The 21,053-nt window shown below is 40.9% G+C and overlaps 2 protein-coding genes across 3 annotated transcripts; both read left to right on the top strand.

The window, feature by feature from the left end:
- The first annotated feature begins 366 nt into the window (after positions 1-366).
- cp110 (centriolar coiled-coil protein 110) lies at positions 367-13,637 on the top strand. Of its 2 annotated transcripts, XM_042485428.2 has the most exons (10): positions 368-1,050; positions 1,893-2,018; positions 2,242-4,801; positions 6,005-6,132; positions 9,211-9,312; positions 9,795-9,911; positions 10,079-10,180; positions 10,348-10,464; positions 10,960-11,042; positions 12,167-13,637. In XM_042485428.2, the coding sequence occupies exons 1-10, from the start codon at positions 922-924 to the stop codon at positions 12,324-12,326; spliced, it is 3,624 nt and encodes a 1,207-aa protein (XP_042341362.2). In that variant the 5' UTR covers positions 368-921; the 3' UTR covers positions 12,327-13,637. The 2 variants fall into 2 exon arrangements, with proteins under 2 accessions (XP_042341363.2, XP_042341362.2); XM_042485429.2 differs by lacking the exon at positions 9,211-9,312 and having other exon boundaries at positions 367-1,050.
- An 852-nt stretch (positions 13,638-14,489) lies between these two features.
- sirt7 (sirtuin 7) lies at positions 14,490-20,564 on the top strand. Its single transcript, XM_042485291.2, has 10 exons — positions 14,490-14,706; positions 14,844-14,981; positions 16,273-16,377; positions 16,457-16,527; positions 16,632-16,704; positions 16,809-16,907; positions 17,450-17,686; positions 17,867-17,947; positions 18,061-18,167; positions 18,566-20,564. The coding sequence occupies exons 1-10, from the start codon at positions 14,602-14,604 to the stop codon at positions 18,771-18,773; spliced, it is 1,224 nt and encodes a 407-aa protein (XP_042341225.1). The 5' UTR covers positions 14,490-14,601; the 3' UTR covers positions 18,774-20,564.
- Positions 20,565-21,053: the final 489 nt, after the last annotated feature.

Below are 21,053 nucleotides of genomic sequence, written 5' to 3'. Positions count from 1 at the left end.
GTATAAAAGTCATGCACTGTACACATATTATGTTTTGAATATTTTGAAATATCTATAAAATATGTCTCTTAGGCATTGTCAGTTTAATCAATAATCAAGAGAAGGGGACCCTCAAGGAAAAAGGTTGCACTAATGTAAGTTATGTACTGTATCACATTAAATATGGACTCTACATATTTAAAATGAGACTGTGTATAATTAATTATCTTAAATAAAATTTCCTGGGTTCCAAAATTCAAGGTTGAAATGCGCTGCACAATTTGTCCTAGCACAGTTGTTGTCCTCGGTGAAAGGCAGCATGTTGGTGTTTAGCCAGTCGCGTCTGCAGGTGGCGCTATCCAGTAACCAGCACAGCTCCACGGACAGCCGCCGCGTTATACGCCTCATTTATACCAGCTTCGACGCGATATCGTCGACAAAGATAAGGAGGTTTTTATATTTTATATATTAATATGATACGATCCTTTGTGAACCAAAGTCGTGTTTTGCGTTTAACTTGCTATACTGGTTGTTTAATGTGGTCTAATCCACATCCGCGCGGGGAATCCAGTCCGTGTTTTGAGAGCGTTTGGACGGTTAAACTGTCATCGTCGCTCCGGGAGGAGGCGGGTAAAAATGTAAACACAGATCCATCCTGAAGGATTTTTTGTTTCATAGCTTGCTATACTTTATTTTGTCGCTTTTTTTTACCATAAGTAACGCTGTATTGCTGCTCTACGTTTCCTCCTGTTACGTCTTGTGTTAACAGAGGTTAATTAGATATGTCTTCAGTTTGGTAGTAAAAGCAGCTAACCTGTTAGCTAGCTAGCTTGCTAGGGTAACAGCAGCTAACGTTAGCGACAATCATCGAAGATATCGTGAATATATCAGCGATAGTTAAACTAGAAATCGGGACTGCCTAACGTATCCTGATGCATCTCGATGGAGGACTATGACAAGTTTGTGCAGCATCGTCTCTCCCATCTGAGGCAAAGTGAGAGGCAACACAACAAAACCCCCCCAGCATCCTCTCTCATCCTCTTCTATGGACGACCCGTCCTTCCTCCTCTGGTATGAGCTCTGCTTTATGATATTTATGTTAAAATCGACATGATCGGGGTTTAATCTCTTAAAAGGAGACGCAGTTGAAGTGTACAGCACCTTTTTGTTGTGTCTTTGTTGTGTATCAGGCTGGTGTGCAATTTGCTCATGATGTGACTAGAGCCTAAACAGTTAGCACAGACAAATAATGCAAACCTGATAATTATTCATAAAATAAAAATGCCACATTTTTCCAGTTTGTCAGATGTTAGGCTTGTTGCTTTATCATTGTAGAGTTACTATCACGTTTTGTGATATGCTGAATATTGTGGTAACATATGTCATTTATTACCTTTCCTTAAGGAAGGAAGAGAACCTTGTCTGTTTTATCTAATGAGATCGGTTTTAAAGATAAAGTTTTCACTGAAAACATTTTATTTGCAGCTAAATGTATCTAGTATTCTGAGAAAAGCAGTCAATTTTAGTTTGTTGTAGAAGACTAACAACAGTTGCATTTACATATGTATAATTTATATAATAAGAAATTCAATATTTGACATCCTGTTATGAGTTTAAAAAATTGCCACGCAAGATATTGCCATACTGTCTGTGCTGTATCATTATCCCCCACCCTTTAAAGTTAGTACAATATAATATAATATATAATATTTTGAGTGTTGGTTGGACAAATCAATCTTAAGAAGTCATCGTAAAGGGGGCTCTGGGAATTTGTGACAGACACCTGTCACTTTAAGTAAGTGGTTCTTTGAAAAAATAAAGAACAGAATAATCAATAATGAAAAAAAGTTATTAATGCCAGCCCTGTTATTTAGCATACGTGACATCTCATGTCTGCTTTCTGATGATAACAGCTGTCAGCGGAGCAGAGGAAGGAGATGCGGCAGCACCGAGATGCAGCACAGGAAGCGGCTGTCTGCAGAAAACTGAAGCATGATTCAAGAGTGGCCTTTGTGCAAACTATCCTGGACAGTGTTCAGGTAATATTAAAGTCCTGACTTTACAGCTGTGCTCCTGGGGAGCCTAAGATGTTCCTATGTTTGTGTTTTGCTTAAAGATAAGTTACACTGCTTAGTTTTATACAAACATACTCTAGTTCTTTACTGTGGAACATTATTTTCTTTCATATAATGACTTGTCATTCCCACTTGAAATGTAATCAAATGAGAAAACTCCTTGTCTCTGATCTCTTGATATTTGCAGCTGAGGAAGACGCCAACACTGGAGGAGTTGCTTCAAGAGTCAGAGATGAACACAAAATCTTCATATTCCCATGACACCAGCGGTGGATCAGTGTTGCAGAGCAATTTTCTCATTGGAACAAAGGATAGTCTTTCACTCCCACCATCACCTGAAAGGACAGAAAAGGATGGTGTTTCTTTTACTCCGTTTACATCAACCACATATAGTGCCTTTTCTGCCCCTGATGCCATACCTCAGCAGAGTTACCAGGAAGGATGCCTTAATGGACAACTTTACAAGCAACAGGAATCACAGTCCCCTAATGGTGCGAGCCACCAGTCGTTATCTTCAGGTTACGTAACGTACGAGAATGTTGAAAACACCACCAGCGTCTCTGGAAGAGTCGATGCAGAGATCGAGAGCCTTAACTTTGGCTCCTCATATAATATGAGCGGCTTTTTCCTTCACAACACCTCAAACACAATCGCCAAGATGCCAGATATTATTAGCCACCCTCCCATAGATGGAGATGAGTTGGAAAGGAGCGGACTGGAAACATCGTTTTGCAGTAACTTTATAGAAGTAAAAGACATCTGTTGCACTTCACTCCAAAATGATTCAGTCACGTGTGACCATTTAGAGAAATCCGAAAGCACTCATCGAGACAGCACAGAGGGTGGAGATAACCTTTCCTTTTCCACAGTACTTGACCTTGATGAAGAGCACAGTTTGGACAGAATTGAGGGCTCAGCCTCTTCATTACAAAACAGTGGCTGCTCAGACAATCCAGAGTTATCACAGACGTCAAGCACTCATCACAGTCCAACAACAGAGCTGCATATTCAGCACGACCCCACAGATCCAGAACCAGCAGACAGCAGTGAAGACCAAGCAAAGCCATCTGAGGAGCCCTATCGTCTAAGCCTCCAGGCTTTGCTGAAGAAATCTCAGGAGTATCGGCGGCGCCAGCGAATGATTAGGAACCAAGCCAAAAACACTAAAATTCCAGAGAGAGCAAGGGCAGAGGAGCAGAGCCTCTCTGATAAGGAGAATGACGAGTTCCCTCACAAGGGGACGGTGACCACAGAGGGGAGGAAGACTAAGGAGAGAAAAGGCATTTTTATTCCGCCTGTGAAAACGTCGAAGAAATCCTGGGAAAATGAGAGGAGGGTTGAGAGTGAGATTTTTGAGGAAAAGGCGAACTCTAAGTCTGAAAGCAAAAATTCAACAGGAGATGAAAATACTCAGGAAATTACTTGTGTCAAGGAGGAAACAATTGTCAAAAATAATAAGCGAAACATTTCACAAGCGGTTATAACAGAGCACGAGCAAAGCACCTTCCCTCAGCAACAGTCAACAGAGTCCTCGCCCACTCAGGAAGCCTTTTACTTGACCAACTGTCCTGCAGCTTTTTTTAATAAAGTAGGGAAATATAATACTATCCCAGCCCCTAATTTCTGTAAGAGTCCTGTGCGCTGCAAAAGCAAAGGCACTATCCAAGAAGCTTTTGATGGGGCCGAGACCTCAAAGAGGAAGGTTTTAGTCGATACCCGTTTGATGGAAGACCACAAGGTGGACGAAGTTAACCTGGGACATGGAAACAGTCCCACAGCGGCTCCTTCCAACGTGAGTCTCATGGTTAAGGCTGACGTAACAAGTGTTTCAATCAAGAATTCACAGCACATAGATCAGCTGGAGTCCAATCTGTCCGGTCTGAAAGTACTGATCTCAGATCTGGAGTCCACACTGACAAAAAATTCGGAGAATCGCAGCCAAACTGAGAGCAACACAGAAAGTGAGTTCAGTTTTAGAGGCATCAAGCACTCCCATCGAAGTGATCGTGACTATTTTGAGGACAAACCGAGAGATTGTGATGAAAGCAGCGATGCAGAGCAAGACCAAAGGTACGGAGAGTGGCCGAGAAAACAATCAGACAGTTTCCAGAATGAGCATGAAGATACAGGACCTGAACCAAGCATCAGTGACGCAGACGATGCTTCTGTCAAAGTGCAGGTGAAAGAAAGTGAGGCAGTTAACGTTAGTGAGCTCAGGCTAGTCAAAACCTTAGCTACAGAGAGAGCAAAGGAAACAGGGACGTGTGAAGGAGGACTTACAAAAAGTCATGGACAGCATGGCGGCTGTAGAAAGCCCTCAGCTAAATGCCTCCTCTCTGTAACACAGCAGCTGCGAATTCCTGACGTATTCAGAAATGTTCCACCTGCAACCGCCGCTGCACGGAAAGCCTCAGTGCTCTCCGATACCAGCAACCATTCAGCTGAAGCTAAGAACGAGACAGAAGGTCACAACTCTACCCAATCGCCATCTCTAAACCAGTCGTATGATGTGGACTCACCGTCTGGCCTGTGGCTTCACGAAAGGTCCGGGTCAGATGCAGGCTCAAAAGGTCATCTTGCTCAAGAGAAACATCTGACTCCAGAGAGTGGCGGTGAGGGTCAGGGCGGAGTTTCCAGGGTTAAACGGAGACTGCTCATGCACATGTCAGAGGAGACACGGGAAAGGAGTGCAGATGCCGGCAGAGGAGCAGGCTCTGTGGTCAGACCCACCTCCAGCACTCCTACAGGTAAGACCAGGACGATAGCGGGACAGAGACGTCAATGTGAACAGAGTCTGCATGCACAGAACAGTGTTTTTAGGGTGCAAATAGATTTAGAAAACCAAAATAGAATGAGTGGTACAAACTAGGGGTCGACCTTCAGGGCCGAAGCAGATTATTAGTAGTTAATAAGATAGATAACCGATATTTGGATGCATTTACAATAAAAACAAAACTTTGTTTAAATGCCTTTAGCAAATGTTGAGTCAAAACTGAAATATAAAACATCATATACAGCAAGTTCCCAGCAACTTCACAACTTCACGGGTGAAAATTTAAATTAAAAAAATGAATAAATAAAAATAGCTCCCTGAGCTTTTACAAAGTAAAAGTTCCTTCCATGCTGACACTTTGTTTGCACTTTTTAATGAGTTCATTTTTATCAGCAATCATTAATATAATATGCTGCTACAGATAAATGGCAAAATGCCAAATATTGGCCCCGAAAAATGGCCAGGCTGATAATCTGTCCACTCCTAGTTCAAACATGACTCAACATCAGACTAAGAACAGCATGAACACCCTTAGCTGGTCCTCAGGTTCAGGACTGATATATTTTTTGTATTTTAAATGATCTTCAGTGTATCAGGAGCACAAAGTTCATTTTCGTGACCTTTTTTGGGGTCCTACCTTAGGCGAAGTGTGTACTGTACAGCGCTGTTACATGCAGAAAAATATCATATCTATACATATGCAGAATATAGATCAGAACCCAGCATACTCTTAGCCCATATGTACATGATATAACTAGTTGCATAACATTCGATATTAAAAAAAATGTATCGTCGACAGAAAATTGCCTTTGGTTAGAGGCTCAAACAACATGAAAAAAAATCAGTCACACCCATGAGACTTACATAAAATCCCACAATCAACAGTCCATCGAGCAATAAAAACGTGTGCAAAGCTACATTAAAAAAGTAGTGACTGTTTTGCCTTATTTATAAAATATATTAAGCTGGGAATAAAAGAGTTTTTGTAACTTCTCCTTTTGGCCAGAGGTACTCTGAAACATTTGGCTGAAGGGAGTAGCTGAAACAAGTGTTGAGGGGGGTGTGAACGGTCCTCAGTGATGCAGTCTGCCTTCTACTGTATGAAGTCCAGATTTTGTCTTGCCAACAGTTTTTATTCACACAAAAAGTGACCACATGTCATAATTACTGCTTTTAGCCGTGGTGCGGCGGTACGAAGGCCACGGCAGTGAAAAAGACATGCAGGAACAGCTGAAACAGGCCCACGCTGCTCAGATCAGAGCCCTGCAGGATGAGCACCGCAGACAACAGGAAGAGCTGCTGCAGGTGAGACAGTGGAGATGGATTGTTGCTATTACCGGGTGAAAATGATATTGAAACGACAGATGTTAAAATTGAGATATGTGGCAATATTTTATATTTTTCTCAAATTGTCATCAAATACCATGAAAAGACTAAAACCACTGACCCCTCTAACAAATACTGCCTGTGTGGCCAAAGTCTGATTAAGCTTATAAAGCTGATATTGATCCGTCCTGAAGACTCCACTGTTGTCCAAAAAATAGTCAATCCCACACGATCTCGCTGCCAGATACTCGCTAACGTACAAAATCCATGCCTAAAAAAACAGGATAATTGTAGGTCTTGAAAAGTATTCAAATCAAGGCCTTAGAGGGTATTAAGTCAAATTTCATTTCATTCACCTATAAGCTACAAGTGGGACAGTCACAGGGGAATGTGAATGCAGGAGGCAAATTGATTCATTAGTCTGAAGAATTATTGTTATATCCAGCTTGGAAATACTAGAAAATTCTGATATAGACGTCAATTAACTTATACTTGAAGAGTAATGGTATGCCTTATTGTCTTAAATGGTTACGTAGGAGCTCGAATGTGTATTTTCCTGTGTTGTTTATTTGTTTAGGCTGCACATGTTCTTTAGGTTACCATCCTGTGTGTGGTTTCACATTATTTCACCTGTTTACTCAAAGACAAAGAGGATGGGTTTGGCTCCAGTATCTTCTGTTGACCATCTTGCTTTAGTTAGTCCAGTTCTAAGTATTTTGGTTTACTAAACTCCATACAGGGTTCCCACGGTTATGGAAAAGCTGGAAAAGTCATTTCACAATCATATTTTCTAGGTCTGGAGAGTCATGGAATTAGTTGAAATCATTGAAAGTTGAGGAAAAGTCCTGAAATGTTGTAGTGTGTTATGAAATCGTCCCAGCAATCCTCTGTGGATAACCTTCCACTTCATGCGACAAACCTGCAAATGTAGTAGCTCTATCATCATCATCGATGTGTGACTACATACGTTTCTTCGTTTTCTCCCCGCGTTCTGTCCGTCCCTCCATGTATGCCAGGGACCTGAAATAATTTGTGAAGAGAGTTAGAATCTGATATGTTGAAAAACACCAGGCCAGTGGAGCAAGATTTAAAAAAAGTAATACGGGTCCTTGAAAAGTCATGGAAAGATTTGAAATGTTGTCCATTAAATGTGTGGGAACTTTGTCCAGAAAATGTATTTGGGCTTTAGCATGGATTTGTTTAAATGCGTCACAATTAAGAGCCTACGTAGCCTCTAAGCGGCCTTTTTCATTGATAGTGGTCACTATAGTTTACATTTTAAACATTTTTTTTATAAAAAATGAAATTGCATCATATTTAGTGTCGAAAGCCAAAAAAATGTTTTATTTGATTTGATGAGCACTGCAGAAACCCTGAAAATAGTCCCCAATAAATGCACTATTTACTCCTGTTTAAATGTAGGATATCTTGCTGTAGGGAGTTATTTAGCCGTCTTTAATAACCACGTTAACAGCCTGTGTGGAGAGATGGTCCTCAGCTGAGGTTGAGTTGAAGACGTTGCGGTTCGTGGTTGGCATCCCAATCCCTCAGACACGAGGGAGCCCCATGAGATTTGCTGACAGCAAGAACAATATAGAAAAATACCAGCTGCACCCTTTAAGTTTTCTCCTGACTCGTCATATAAATATGTTCCATACCTTCAATATCATAAACAAACCACGAGAAGAAAAAGAAAACCTGAATGTCCCAACAAGACAATTATTATGAGTCTAAACATGGCTCAGACCCAGTCATACTGATACTTCCTTCATCCCATTGGTCGGCCTCTTGCATTAAATTGCATCACCTATTGCTGTACAGATCTGGCGCGACGTAATTCCCGTACAGCCACTATAATTCACTCTGCCCAGGCTTTTGACTCCACCCAAAGTCACCTATGATAAATTAAAAGAATTAATGTGTTCCCATCTTTTTTTAAAATACAGAGTTTCTAACCAATTCACTAAGCTGTGATATAACATTGACCCCAAATGTTCTTTTGCAACCGCAGGCAGACCTTTTTAAGGCTCTGGCACTGCTCCATATGTGGGCACACGGACACACATGCTGTCGCCCTACCTGTTAGAGCATGCGTCTGGAGAGCGAGGTCGTGGGCAGACTACAGACATCTGCTCATTACAAGAGACCTTCAGACTCTCCCCAGTTAAAAAAAACCACACACAGGGATTCTACCATAAATGTTTCATTACACCCCTAAGAGGCGAGCTGGCATGGTCGCCTGTTTCTGTGTGTGTGTGCGTGCACGTGCAAGACTTCAAGGACGCCTGCTGTTCTCTGGCAGTCAGTTCTTGTGTCTTCAGCTTGGGTCTGTATTTGTTCTTGGCCACTGTCCTTGCCCTATTAATCACGGTCTCTGTTTAATTTATGTATCCTTAACAACAATATAATTAACATAAGCTGTTTAAAAAAAAAAGACTTCTTTTTTGACTCCCCTCTGTCCTTCCATCATTTGTGGTGTGATGAGAGAGTGAGCTGGCTGGACTATCTGGTAGAGGGAGGAGGGGACCGAGGGAATTGACACAGAAAGGGAAAGGATAATTTGTTTAATTCATGAGCGTCTGTGGTTAAGTGCCAGATCGTCCCGTCGAGTGCCACCGCTAATGGTCCCCTTCCCTTCTCCTTTTTTTTTTCCTCTTCTCTTCTCACATCCCACTCTTTGTTTTGTCTCATACCTCCTCCGACGTCGTTTTTACTCTCTGGCTGTATTAATTTTCTCCATCTCTCCTGTCTCATCATCCCCGTCATCCCTCTCCTCCTCCTCCTCCTCCTCCTCCTCCGGTCCCTCTCTCATCTCATCCCTCTTGCCTCTGTGCCCCATCTCTCCCCTTCTGTCTCTTTCTCTCTACCCTCAATTAATTTCTTCCTCCTGCCTCATTTGCTGTCCTTTCCAATTCAATATTTTCCAACCTTGCCTGCTCCCAAATGCATGCATGCGTGTCTGCACACACACACACACACACACACACACACACACGTGCACTTCTCCTATTCGTTCCCTCCACCCTAATGTCTTTTTCTCCTGTCTGTCTCTCTCAGGCGTTGGCAGTACGTTACCGTCTCCTCCAGAGCGTGTCCTTCCCTTGCTCCATGTCAAGCTCACGTCTCGGGGACACGGTGACCTTTTCTGCTCTCGCTCAGGTATCACCATCACAATTGTTGTGACTAATGTCAGTCACTGATGCGAAAAAGCTTGCCCTGCTTATCCCACAATATTTTTATTCATCACCCGCTAGCTGACACACTCAGGTGAGACATACACTCCCCCCTCGATGTCTTAATCCTTATCAGTAAACCCTCCCGTCTATTATTACTCTCTAATATGGATTCAAGAGCATCAGCTAAGCGTCACTTACACTATCCAACAAACATGTCCCTTTAATGCAACAGCTTCAGAATCAACAAGTGAGTGACACATTATTATTCTGCTTATTATTGTTACCTATTATAATGATGAGTCCACTTGCGTTGATGCGCTAAACAGATGCCAACCAAAAGACCTTGAGAATCTGCGTGGGAAATTAATTGGTTGTCATTGATGGAATTAGCATTCTCCTCTCTCTTCCCCTCTGGTCCTCATTATTCACCCCACTCATCGCTCCCCTTTTCCTCCTCTTCCTCAGCCCTCCGGTCCACTCTCAGAGCGCTACCGCCCCCTGCTGCTGGCAGTCGCGAAAGGCTTTCTAGCTCGCAGGCTGCTGAGGACCGAGAGAGTGGCGCAGCTGGTGCGCACCATCAGGGTGAGCGGAGACAGCAGTGTCAAGTCTGTCACTCTTATTTTTTATAGAAAGAACAAAAACAGTCACTGATTTCAACTGTCTGTGTGTGTGTGTGTGTGTGTGTGTGTGTGTGTGTGTGTGTGTGTGTGTGTGTGTGTGTGTGTGTGTGTATGTGGGTGGGTGTCTAGGACACTCATCAGTTCCTGCAGGCCCTCCAGCAGCAGAGCCCCGGCAGAGGAGAGCTCTGTAGCAGACAGGACCTTTTATTGCAGGAGAGAGTCGCTCTGCAGGTATTAAAGCAAACACGTGTCGTAAACATCTGTTAACCTTTCTCCTCTTCTCCGCTACGCTGCCATCCGAGCAATTATTCCCTCCATTAGCAGTTACCACAACAGATACTGTGATTACACGCATCCATTTAAGCCATCGTCTGCTTTGTAATTGTTTCCCCCTCCAGCTGCGCGCCGCACGTTACGAGATCCACGACGTATTCTTCAGCCTGTCAGCTGGGGAGAGGATGCAGCTGATCGGCTGGGACAGAGAGCTGGTCAGGGAGCGAGAGCTCAGACGACAGGTAACCTTTTGAGAGGCTGCGTGTGTGAGCTGTGGGGGAAGTCCTGTAAGTGGTACGGTTAGGGCTGACTTTTTTTATTGAAACACTGGCATCACAGACAGGTGTAAAACAGTGTGAGCGTGCACCACTGGGCCAAAAGTAAACACTACACAGGAATATCAGGATTTAATTACAGCCGCTCTGATCCAGGTCTAATTATTTAAACTACCATTATGCTTTTAGTGCAATCCAGACCTTTCGGGGCATCGACACTTCACACAGCTTCACGAGGTTTCTGGTGGATAATAACAGTGTTTTATTTTTCCCAGAGCAGGACTTATGTTGTTGATCTCATTTCTTTAAAATAAGCAGACAGGACTGAAATATTGATACTGTACTGTTACAATGTATGGCTCCTTTCTACTGATGAATGTTGTGAGTATTATAATGTACCTTGCTGGTAGTGCAAACCTTAATGTATTATGTGCTCTGTTTGCGTGTGCATCGCGTGTTTAGGGCGGGCACGCAGGCCATCCCAGACGCAAGAGCTCTCTGTCAGCTGCAACACAGAAATCACTGGAGAGGAAGAGGGGAGTGATGTGAGTTTTCACTGGATCGGTGCTGCTTCCTGTTGTTTTTAGATCCGTGCAGGTCAAGTGTTGTTGTGTTTACAGGTATTTATAAAGCCACATGTGTACGCTGTTACTGCCAGTACAGTCACAATACACGATGAGTGTGCATCACCAACACAGAGTTGATACCAGTGTCTCCACTTGCACTGCATTCCAGTACCCATACTACTGCACTCTTTAGTACGACATAAAAAGATTTAGTGTGTCCCAAAACATAGTATGTCAAATGCAGTGTGCCATAAGAAGCTCTGCACTGCAGGAGATACACCACATCGACTTAGCTGCACGCAGATGACAGCTGATGGACAACTGATAGAAGACGCAAAAATAATAATAAAGATAACCAAAAACAACAAAAGGCATGAATGTGAGAAGTGCATGTGTAATTTTAATGATGTGAATGTTAGAGTCTACAATGTTTAACGATAAACATTGCAAAGTAACAACAGGGGAACTCTTTGGGTTGACCTTGAGTGTTGTCAAGTAATTAAGTTATGATCTGCTGCGTTCCTAATCCCAGGCTTTTCTTTTCTACTTTAAATTTCGCAGTATGGACTGCGACGTGTGTGAGTGAGAGGGTCAAAGTTCGAGGCACATTGTTTGGACAAAGTAGTATGTCCCAATTATGTAACTACTCTATAACCTCTTCAACAGGGGTGCAGTCTCCTCCAGGCGGTCCTCAGATTGGCTGCAAGAGAGCCACCAAGTTATTGTGTGATCATTTTTTACACGCTACAGTACATACTGAAAGTAAAGACAAAAAGTATGCAATTTTGAACACGTGGGTGCTTTATGTTGAATTGTTTGTGGCTGTGCCTGATTAAAATCTCTCACTATTACGGAGTGCTGCCACCGTCACAATAAAGTATGAACCCAACCTTTAAAATCTGTTTTATTGATTTTTCACATATATTTCTTAATGCTATCACACATTTTTCAGAAGTTTTCCCTAACGATGCAGCCAGCCTGAAAAACCACTGCTCAGCTTAACCCTTTAAGTGAATAGAATATCTTACATTACAGGCTAAAAAAATCCTTTTTGTTAACAAGCGGTACCTTCAACGGTGGCTAAAATCTTCTCTTCCCTCCAGGATCCAGAAAAAAGCAGCAGAAAGACACACGGGAGTTGCCATGAGGACCGGACACAATAGTGGATTCTCTGCTGAGCAGCCGCTGGAAACCAAACGAGGACAGTTCAGAGCAAATCCTCAGAGGGTCCCCAAGAGCACTAACTCCTCCAGACCTCGATGACACCTATCTTAATTGGCCCCAGTGAGGACTCCTAATAAGGCCTCTAGCGCTCACATAAATATTGTATAACTACTTATTTGAGAGTTTCCAAATCCAAATTTGACACGTAGCGTTGTCATCATTTTATTTCACATCTCGTGTGCTTTGAATTTTTTACACTCTACAGCAAGGTTTAATACAGTGTTGACAGTTCTACTCCTCCACTTCAGCGTAGTTTGACATCAAGCGGATGCTCAGGTGGGAATAAAACGTCATAAAAGCTCCGTCAGTAACAGAAATTATTTTCCAGGTCTGCGGCCAGTATTTTTCCACAATCTTCACTGGTATGATGCTGCAGATGTGCGTGGAACAGGTGTTGAGTTGGCAAAAAAACACCCAGTCTGGCGTCTTTTAGCTGAAGAAGCTCTGTGTAATGCACCTCATAGATGCTATGTTTATGACTCACAGCAGACGTGCCATCTCATAGCAGAAAAAGAACAGGTGAAATAAATAAGGCTCTGTTTCATTTGGATCATAATGTTGAGGCCATAAGGTGGATGTTACGAGATCATTAGCGCAGGTAAGCAGCAAAAATATACACAGTGCATGCAAAACAAATAGCCTTTCTTGGGAATTAGTTGGTCATTTTACTTCCTGCTGCTAAAAAGTACTTAAAAAAATCAAAGTATTAAGGACAAGTTACTCATTGTCCAACTGCAAGACATTCAACCTGTGATTAGGTGTTGCAAAGGTACATTGCTTTGTTCTGAGGGGTAACAACTTCAGAAATAAGCATGTAGTCAGTCATACTTGTGAGTCGGCATGAACAATGCTCCATCCAAATAACTCACTTAAGTGCAGCTGTGTTTAAAGTAATTAACTGCATCTGTGCTATGGCTCCTGGGAAAAGGGTCTGTTAACCAAGGAATTAGTTGTTTTGCGTGTCATTGTTTTTCCGGTTGTCTAATGTTAAAATATCTGCTTCTGAATTATTCTGTTCCTTCAATATATGTGCCTGGTTTATTGTCACCAAAAACAGACCATCTCCTGTTGTATTAGCATCTTAAAGTCTGTTAGTATGTTTGTAAATGCTTCTCATATGCAGGAACTTTGATATCCAGCTCCAGATCTTAGTGTTTTTGCAAATACTTGAATAGTGTGCTACTCCCAGGTGTTGCCTTAAATATTTTCCAAGTGTGTTTGGGATCACTTGTCAGCCAAAACACCTGTAAACCTTTGCATTTTTGTATTCTTATAGACTTTGGACCTGTTTTATATGTTATTTATTTGTATGTGGTTGATAATAAATGCTTTTTAACCCTTTGAAACCTGGATTGACATCAGTTTTCTTGTGCTGCATTCAGATGCCTTTGCAAGTGTTTAAACCTTTGAAATATGAGCAAATTGGTTTGCTTTTTTTTTCAAAAACAAGGTGGGAAAGGCGATGAGTAACTTGTCCAAGAACTGTTCTGCAAACTGCATGAAATTAGTAGCTTTGTGAAATTATTTTTAAAAAGATAGCAGTGTAAATAAAATTGTAATTATTATAATTTTACATTTAGAACTATTCTGCAAACTGCAAGAATAGCATAAGTAGCTTGTAAATGTACAAATAATTATTATAATCAGACTCCTAAACTGCTGACAGGAGTTCACAAAGCAACTACCTCACATACACGACCTCATAACTGTACCTGACAGCTTACTATTCTGTTTGCACATGCACAATTGCACTGTTTGAATTTGCACTGTACTGTTTTATTTGCACTGTTCTTTCTACTTTCTATTGTAAATTTCTAAATTTCTATTTCACATTTCTTTTATATTTTCTACACGTTAGGCATTCTGTGGACAGCAAAGTAAGAATTTCATTGTACAGGGAAACATGTTTCCATACTGTGCATATGACAATAAACACTTTGAATCTTGAATCTTGAATCTTATACATTTAAAAGTATTTTAAAGTTTTTTTCTTTTTATTGTCTATTTTTTTTGGGGGGGGGGTATACTTTTGGCCGTTTTTTCTTGCTAATTTTTGGGTCACATCTTCTCAAGTTGTTTCCCTTTCCCCATGTTGAAAGATATAAAGCCAACTCACTCAGGTTTCAAAGCGTAATCAGTTGAAAGCTGCTCTTGCGGGAGCTGAGACTTTATTACAGGCATGTGCAGACTCCCGGCAGCAGGGGGCGCTGCTGGCCGTCTACTGTCATCTTTTCACGGACAACATCCGGCTTTGTTGTTGAGCTGCGGGTTGTGTTTGTAACAGCTAGCTACCTCTCAGCTGATCTTTCACGGGATGGAGGAGGAGGCAGACGCCGGTGTTTCTTCACGAGCCGAGAGGAAAGCGCTGGAAAGGGCCAAAATACTTGAACGTGAGAGCGAGAGGCGGATCTTTAGACAGGTAAGACGAGTCTGCAGCACAGAAGAAGCCTGTTTCTGCAGCTAGCTGCACCGAGCTAGCGGCGTAAAGCAGCGGTTCTCGGTGCATGTAGTGTTTCTCAGCCGGTGAGACATTTTTTGTCTTCTTGTTAACTGAAGGTTGGACGGGTCCTGAAGAAACCGGAGGCTGAGCGGTCGGAGGAGGAGGCCGCTGTGTTGCGGCTGCACAGAGAAACTGTGGAGGAGCTCTGCAAGAGACAAGTCCGTAGAAATGTGCTCAAGAGGAAGCAGGAGGAGGTGAGACTGCCGTGCTAACTGTGTTAGCCATTGATTTACCCGGCGAGGTGGGATTTCAGCTGTATTTAACCCTTTGAAACACGGATCCTCGCCGTTTTTCTCGTGCTGCGTTCAGACGCCTTAACAAGTATTTTGATCGCCAAGCAAGCTGGTTTTGTTTCTTTCAAAAACATAGAGGAAAAAGCAATTAACAACTTGGCAAGAAATGTGCAAGAAATTAGTTGATTTTGAGATAAAAATGTAAATAATGTCAGAAAAGCATTATTATTTTAATGGTATGTTGAAAATATGTTACAGAATCATTAGTATTTTTTAGCACTTTTTCCAGGTAATGTATTCTTTTTGTGGATGTATTGTCTTTGCACCTTTATTTTGGTGATAATTTTCAGGTAATTTTCTTGTATTTGTTTCTTGCTAAATTTGGGGTATTTTAGTCACTCAAGTTACTCATCTCCATCCTCTAATGTTTGAAAGAATTTGAGCCATTGTGCTCAGGTTTCAAAGTATTAGTTAGATGTAAAGAACCAAGTCGAGAGTCAGTTTATTTGTCGCTTAAAGTTTAGTGAATTTTAAGATTTTCAACAACACAAACCACATCACAGAAAACACAATCCCCAAAGCACACTAGACAGCAGCACACCAGAAGATTTTATAAAGAATAAAATAAATAAGGATTGAGTAACACCTAAAGATAAAACTAAAACAAATAGATACGAGCACTATTGAATGATAAACTAAGGTAAATCAGTACTGAAGTATTGACATGATGTGAAAAATAAAAGAAATTGTCAGATTCCAACCACACCACTGCCAAGTATCCACACACAGTCCCCAGTATATGAGTGCTTGTATATTGTCCGAGTAATAGTGTCCATATCGATATTTCTCATTTGTCATTTTTCTGCATACATAACAAAGACGAAATGCTGCAGCACGCAGACCAGCACAGACATTTAAATATTTAAATTTAAAAGTGCAGCATTTAAAGTGCTCAGTGCAACACAGTGTAATGTAATGTTTCGTTCAATGTTGACGCATCGGGGGCACCGTTTATTAATAATTCTAACTGCCGGTGAGTAGAAGCTGATAAGCATTCTGCTGGATTTGGCGGAGTTGCTCCAAGATCTTTTCTGCAATAGTAAGAGGGAAAATGGTTTGTTGGATGGGTGATTGGGGTCCAGGATGATGCTGGAGGCTCTGCGAGCACAGCACTGGTGGTATATCTCCTGCAAGGACGGGAGAGGGGGGCATGTGGTCGTGAACATTTTTTTTTTTCCTCTACTGTCTTTAGCTGTTTGATGATGCTGATGAGCTAAAGAGTAAAGTCAGGCAGCTCGCTGTGGCAGTAAAACAAGCGAAACACCTGGTGGTTTACACAGGAGCCGGAATCAGTACGGTAATCCAAACTCTGCATCTTCAGTTTCTGTTACTTTTTTTTTTAACTTTCACTGGACTAATAATGTCTTTCATATCAGGCAGCTTCTATCCCAGACTACAGGGGCCCAAATGGGGTGTGGACACAGCTACAGAAGGGACGGACAGTCAGGTGAGATATGTAGTCTCTGCACTGATCTGATATTTGCTGCATTTTGTTTTGAAATGAATTAAACTCAAACTACTATTATTGTTTTTGTTTCTCTTCACAAACAGTTCGTCTGACCTGAGTAAAGCTGAGCCGACGCTCACACACATGTGCATTAGGATGCTACATAAGGAAAAGCTGGTATTTAAGACCTAGATAAAGAACTTATACTGTTAGATGTTCAGTTTTATATACAGTATATGAATATTGGTATTTACATATACTGTACATGTTTATCTCAAAAGGTACAGCATGTTGTGTCTCAAAACTGTGATGGACTTCACTTACGTAGCGGTCTACCCCGACACGCGCTGTCTGAGCTTCATGGAAACATGTTTATTGAGGTAAGACACACACACCTTCAGTCTTTAATTTTTTGGGTCGCTTTCTCACACACAGCTGTTGTCCTTAGCTTGCTTCATCTCATAACTCTGAAATAAAGGACACTTACTTGCTGGAAAGATGTAGTCAGATATTTTTAAACACATAAATTTGCAGTGCTGACTCAGTATTGGCTATATGAAGCCTGATTCTTTGTTTGTTGTGGCTACACCAGCTGTCAAAAACATCCCATCATGTTCAGGCCTGCACAGCAGCACACAACAGTGCACACAACAAATAAACAGTAGCCATCTCTTTTAATCAATAAAATGACGTAATGTTTCTCTGAGCGACACAAGCAGAGCTGCTTTGGCTTCATGTCTGTTTCACCAACATTTTTCACTGACAGGACATCGCAACATACATGCACGCAATGCTGTTACATCAGGATTACTAAAGAAAGTACATATCTGAAATTGTTTTTAGATTTTAAACGTCTTGGAAAACTGTTTTCCAAAGAAAGTGAGTTACTCTGACATGCTGTTTTGTTTTTTTTTATCTGTAGGTGTGTACATCCTGTACTCCAGTCAGGGAGTACGTGCGTTTGTTTGACGTGACAGAGCGGACGTCGCTGCACCGCCATGGGACAGGCCGCAGGTGCAGCCACTGTGGTGGAGAACTCAGGGACACTATAGTACACTTTGGGGAACGTGGGACGCTGGAGCAGCCTCTGAACTGGAAGGGAGCTGCAGAGGCTGCAGAGATGGCGGATGTAATCCTCTGCTTAGGCTCCAGTCTGAAGGTAGGTTTAATAAAAACAAAACAGTGGCTTGTAAATCTAAAAAAACAAACAAACATGTAAATTAAAATTTTAATTTAATCAGGTTAATATGAATATCATGTTTTTATATTCCCATGGCATGTAAATGAATGTATATTGCATCATTTAATGATCTTCACTCTCTGTTTCTCACTCTTTAAGGTGCTGAAGAAATACGCTTGTCTGTGGAGCATGAACAGACCGGCAAGCAAAAGGCCCAAACTCTACATCGTCAACCTCCAGGTACAGTTCAGTTTTGACAGTTTGTATGAAAAAGATGCAAATCAATTTCAATAAGATGCAAATAACATTCTCACTACTCAGTTGCTGATAATGGGGCTTTGCTTTTGTTCTAGTGGACGCCGAAAGATGATCTGGCTGTGCTGAAAATTCATGGCAAATGTGATGATGTCATGAGCCTCCTAATGGAGGAGCTGAACATCCAGATACCTGTGTATGACAGGTAAGGGCACAAACACACACAAAGCACACTAAATTAGCATTTAAATAGACTGTTCTCATAGCAGAGTATACAAACATGTCTTCTTTCAGAGTAAAAGAGGGTAAATGTATATACTATAGTGCAGTTTTTTACAAGTGCAATCTTCCATATGCAGTTGATGTAAATATTTTACAACTGTTAAGTTTGCACTTTGAGGGTTTTTTTACTATCACACTTTGTTTTTTACTATTGCACCCTGGACTTTTATTATTTATATTGTTCTTTTGCTTGTTTATTTTGTTCACACCTGGCTGCTGAAACAATGCAAATTTCCCCATTGTGGGACTACACACACAAAATAGAAATATTAATCCAACTCATTGCCTCCAAGCTCAGTTTCCCTCATTCTCTCCCGTCAGGGCAGAGGACCCCGTCTTCAGCCTAGCCACACCTCTGCGACCAGAAGAGGCCGACAGCCATACTCGTGAGGTCATAGCTCCGCTTGATGGGCAGGAGGACTGTTTACCGGACGCTGGAGAACAGGGGGAGGAAACCACAGCTGTGCAGGGTGGCTGGTTTGGACGAGGATATGGCAAAGGAAGGAAAAGGAAGAAAAAAGCTGCATAACTGGGAACTTACTTGACACATATGATTTTGTCAAATATGTCAAATGATCAATCCTAATGTGGGATTTGAAATTTCAGTCCCATAATGAGGACGCGTTGGACTTCAGGGTGCTGTTAAGTCTTTTAGGCTGTGTTGGTATCATTCAGATAAATGCAGTTACTGTATATGTGCATGAGTGTCTGTGGGAATATATGTGTGAAGGGAAACAGTTTGAGTATTGCTATTTGAAAATGGCACTTTGCACCGACAGATTGGACAAAACATACACATAACAGCAAGATGTTAAAGTGGTTCTAATTATGGTAATCTCAGCCCAGTTCAGCTATTTGAACCTGTAAGACAACTTTGAATGACAAAACTATGAAATTACAGTCACACCCTGCAGGATCAAACAGCAGTAATGAGCTTTCCTCACTAGCACAGAACATCAGTTTGATTAAAAAAAAATTCAAAAAGTCCAAAGAAAGTTTTAAAACCACCCACTGCAGTATTTAGTCTGCTGCCCCTTTGTATGGTCAGGAAATCACAAACACTCATATTTCCAGCAGCATGAAATTTTTACAGGTGCTAAATAATCTCTAGAAGATAAGGTCATGTGGCAGACTATAACTTTTGACTTTTGACTGTTTTTTAAAATTTGTTTGTCTACAAAATTGGTATTGGTGCATTGCAGGTACTAATTTAATGTGCCATTTGCTAGACATAAATGTTCGTTGAAATACTGGTGTCTAAAGTTTAAGTTACTGAATATATGCTCATGTAAAGTGGTTTTCATCAGGTGGACCACAAGTGATGAGGCGTTTATGAGTCGCCAGCATCAGTAGAATAACGGCAGTGTACAAATGGCCATTTTTCCATTTGATGTTGCAGCGGCTTTTACTTAGAAGAGATTTAAAGAGATTCGGGTGGCCAAACATTTCTACATGTATTCCTTAGAGTAAAATATATTTTTGTAGCATTTTTCAGGTGTTTAAAAACTTGCATTTTTTTGAATGTACACTTTTTAACAAAACAACACTTTTGTTTATTTTTAAGGTCTTTCAGTTTACTTAAATTACTTCCTGAACTCACAGTCTATGGTCATTCTGCTGTCATTCATCCTCAGGTTTACAGGCGTGGTAGTACAGCTACTACTGTACCTCACTTAACTGATGTTGAATTTGCCTGTGTTTACATTTTTATCTCAACTTTTCTGCAGTTGATGCAGAGATTCTGCTGCTGTCATTTCTTTATCTAAAGAAGTGTAAGAAGGTGATTTTCTTTATTTTTTTTTACTTAAATTTTGACTAGTTGTCATGTCAAGTTACTGTTTACTTAAATGGTTGAAAACATCCAAATATGTGTCTCTATTAATTTGTCTCAGGAAGATCCAGTGTTCATAATTTCACCCTGTATCTCAGTAGTGTCATAGGTTAGTAAAAGCCAGACTAACCATCATAAGCTAGTATTCAGCATTCCTAAAACTCACCAGTATTAAAACTGGATGTGGAGACTCCTGGATATTCATTGTATTAAAAAAAAGAAAAGAAAAATATGCTATGTTGTGATGCAAAGGCCCTTATTTTAAGCTAATTTTCTCTGTGCTGGCCTTTGCTTTAAATAGTGAATTAATACCAGTAATATTATATTACACTTGATTTATAGTTTTGACTTGACAGTACTCTATCTTAACCTGTTGATAGCTGTGTGATATTTTCTGAGTTGTGCAAGAGATAATGTTTTTTGCTTGGAATGTTTTCTTAATTGTGTAAATTGTTTAACTTATTCAATTAAATGTTTTCATTTGTAATAGACCAGGTAACTTGTGAATATATTGCTCTGAAACAGAAGACACTTAACTTGCTATATGTAGTGTTATTGAAGCATATGACATAATCCACTTTAATACTGTGTCTGTTTTTTTAGGAATTAAGTTTTGTCATTTGACTTGTTCTACTGCAACTCACTCCCTAAGGCATCATAGTGTGACTAATAATATTTCACTTCCTAACTGTATTAATCAGTAGTTGAAGAAGTATTCAAATGCCAAGACAAAAGTAGTAATACAACAAAAAATATTACAAATGAACATGTTAAACACCAAACAGAAATTATTTCATGAAAACTCTTGAGTAAGAATATGGAAATCTAATCGCCAAATGTACTTGAGTTCTCTAACTGCACAATGGCCACTTTCAGTTATGTGATTATGTAACAGTTCAGCATATCTTTTAAAAGAAAACAATCTTGATATGTAAACCAGAACTGTCACATGGTTCTTCCCCCTGAAATTTATTTTAA

This window comes from Plectropomus leopardus, chromosome 3, assembly GCF_026936395.1.
Source record: "Plectropomus leopardus strain MGB_pleo_1.0 chromosome 3, ASM2693639v1, whole genome shotgun sequence".
NCBI lineage: Eukaryota > Metazoa > Chordata > Actinopteri > Perciformes > Serranidae > Plectropomus > Plectropomus leopardus.
The sequence above is the reverse complement of the archived record's forward strand: the minus strand, read 5'-3'. Positions and strand labels throughout refer to the sequence as shown.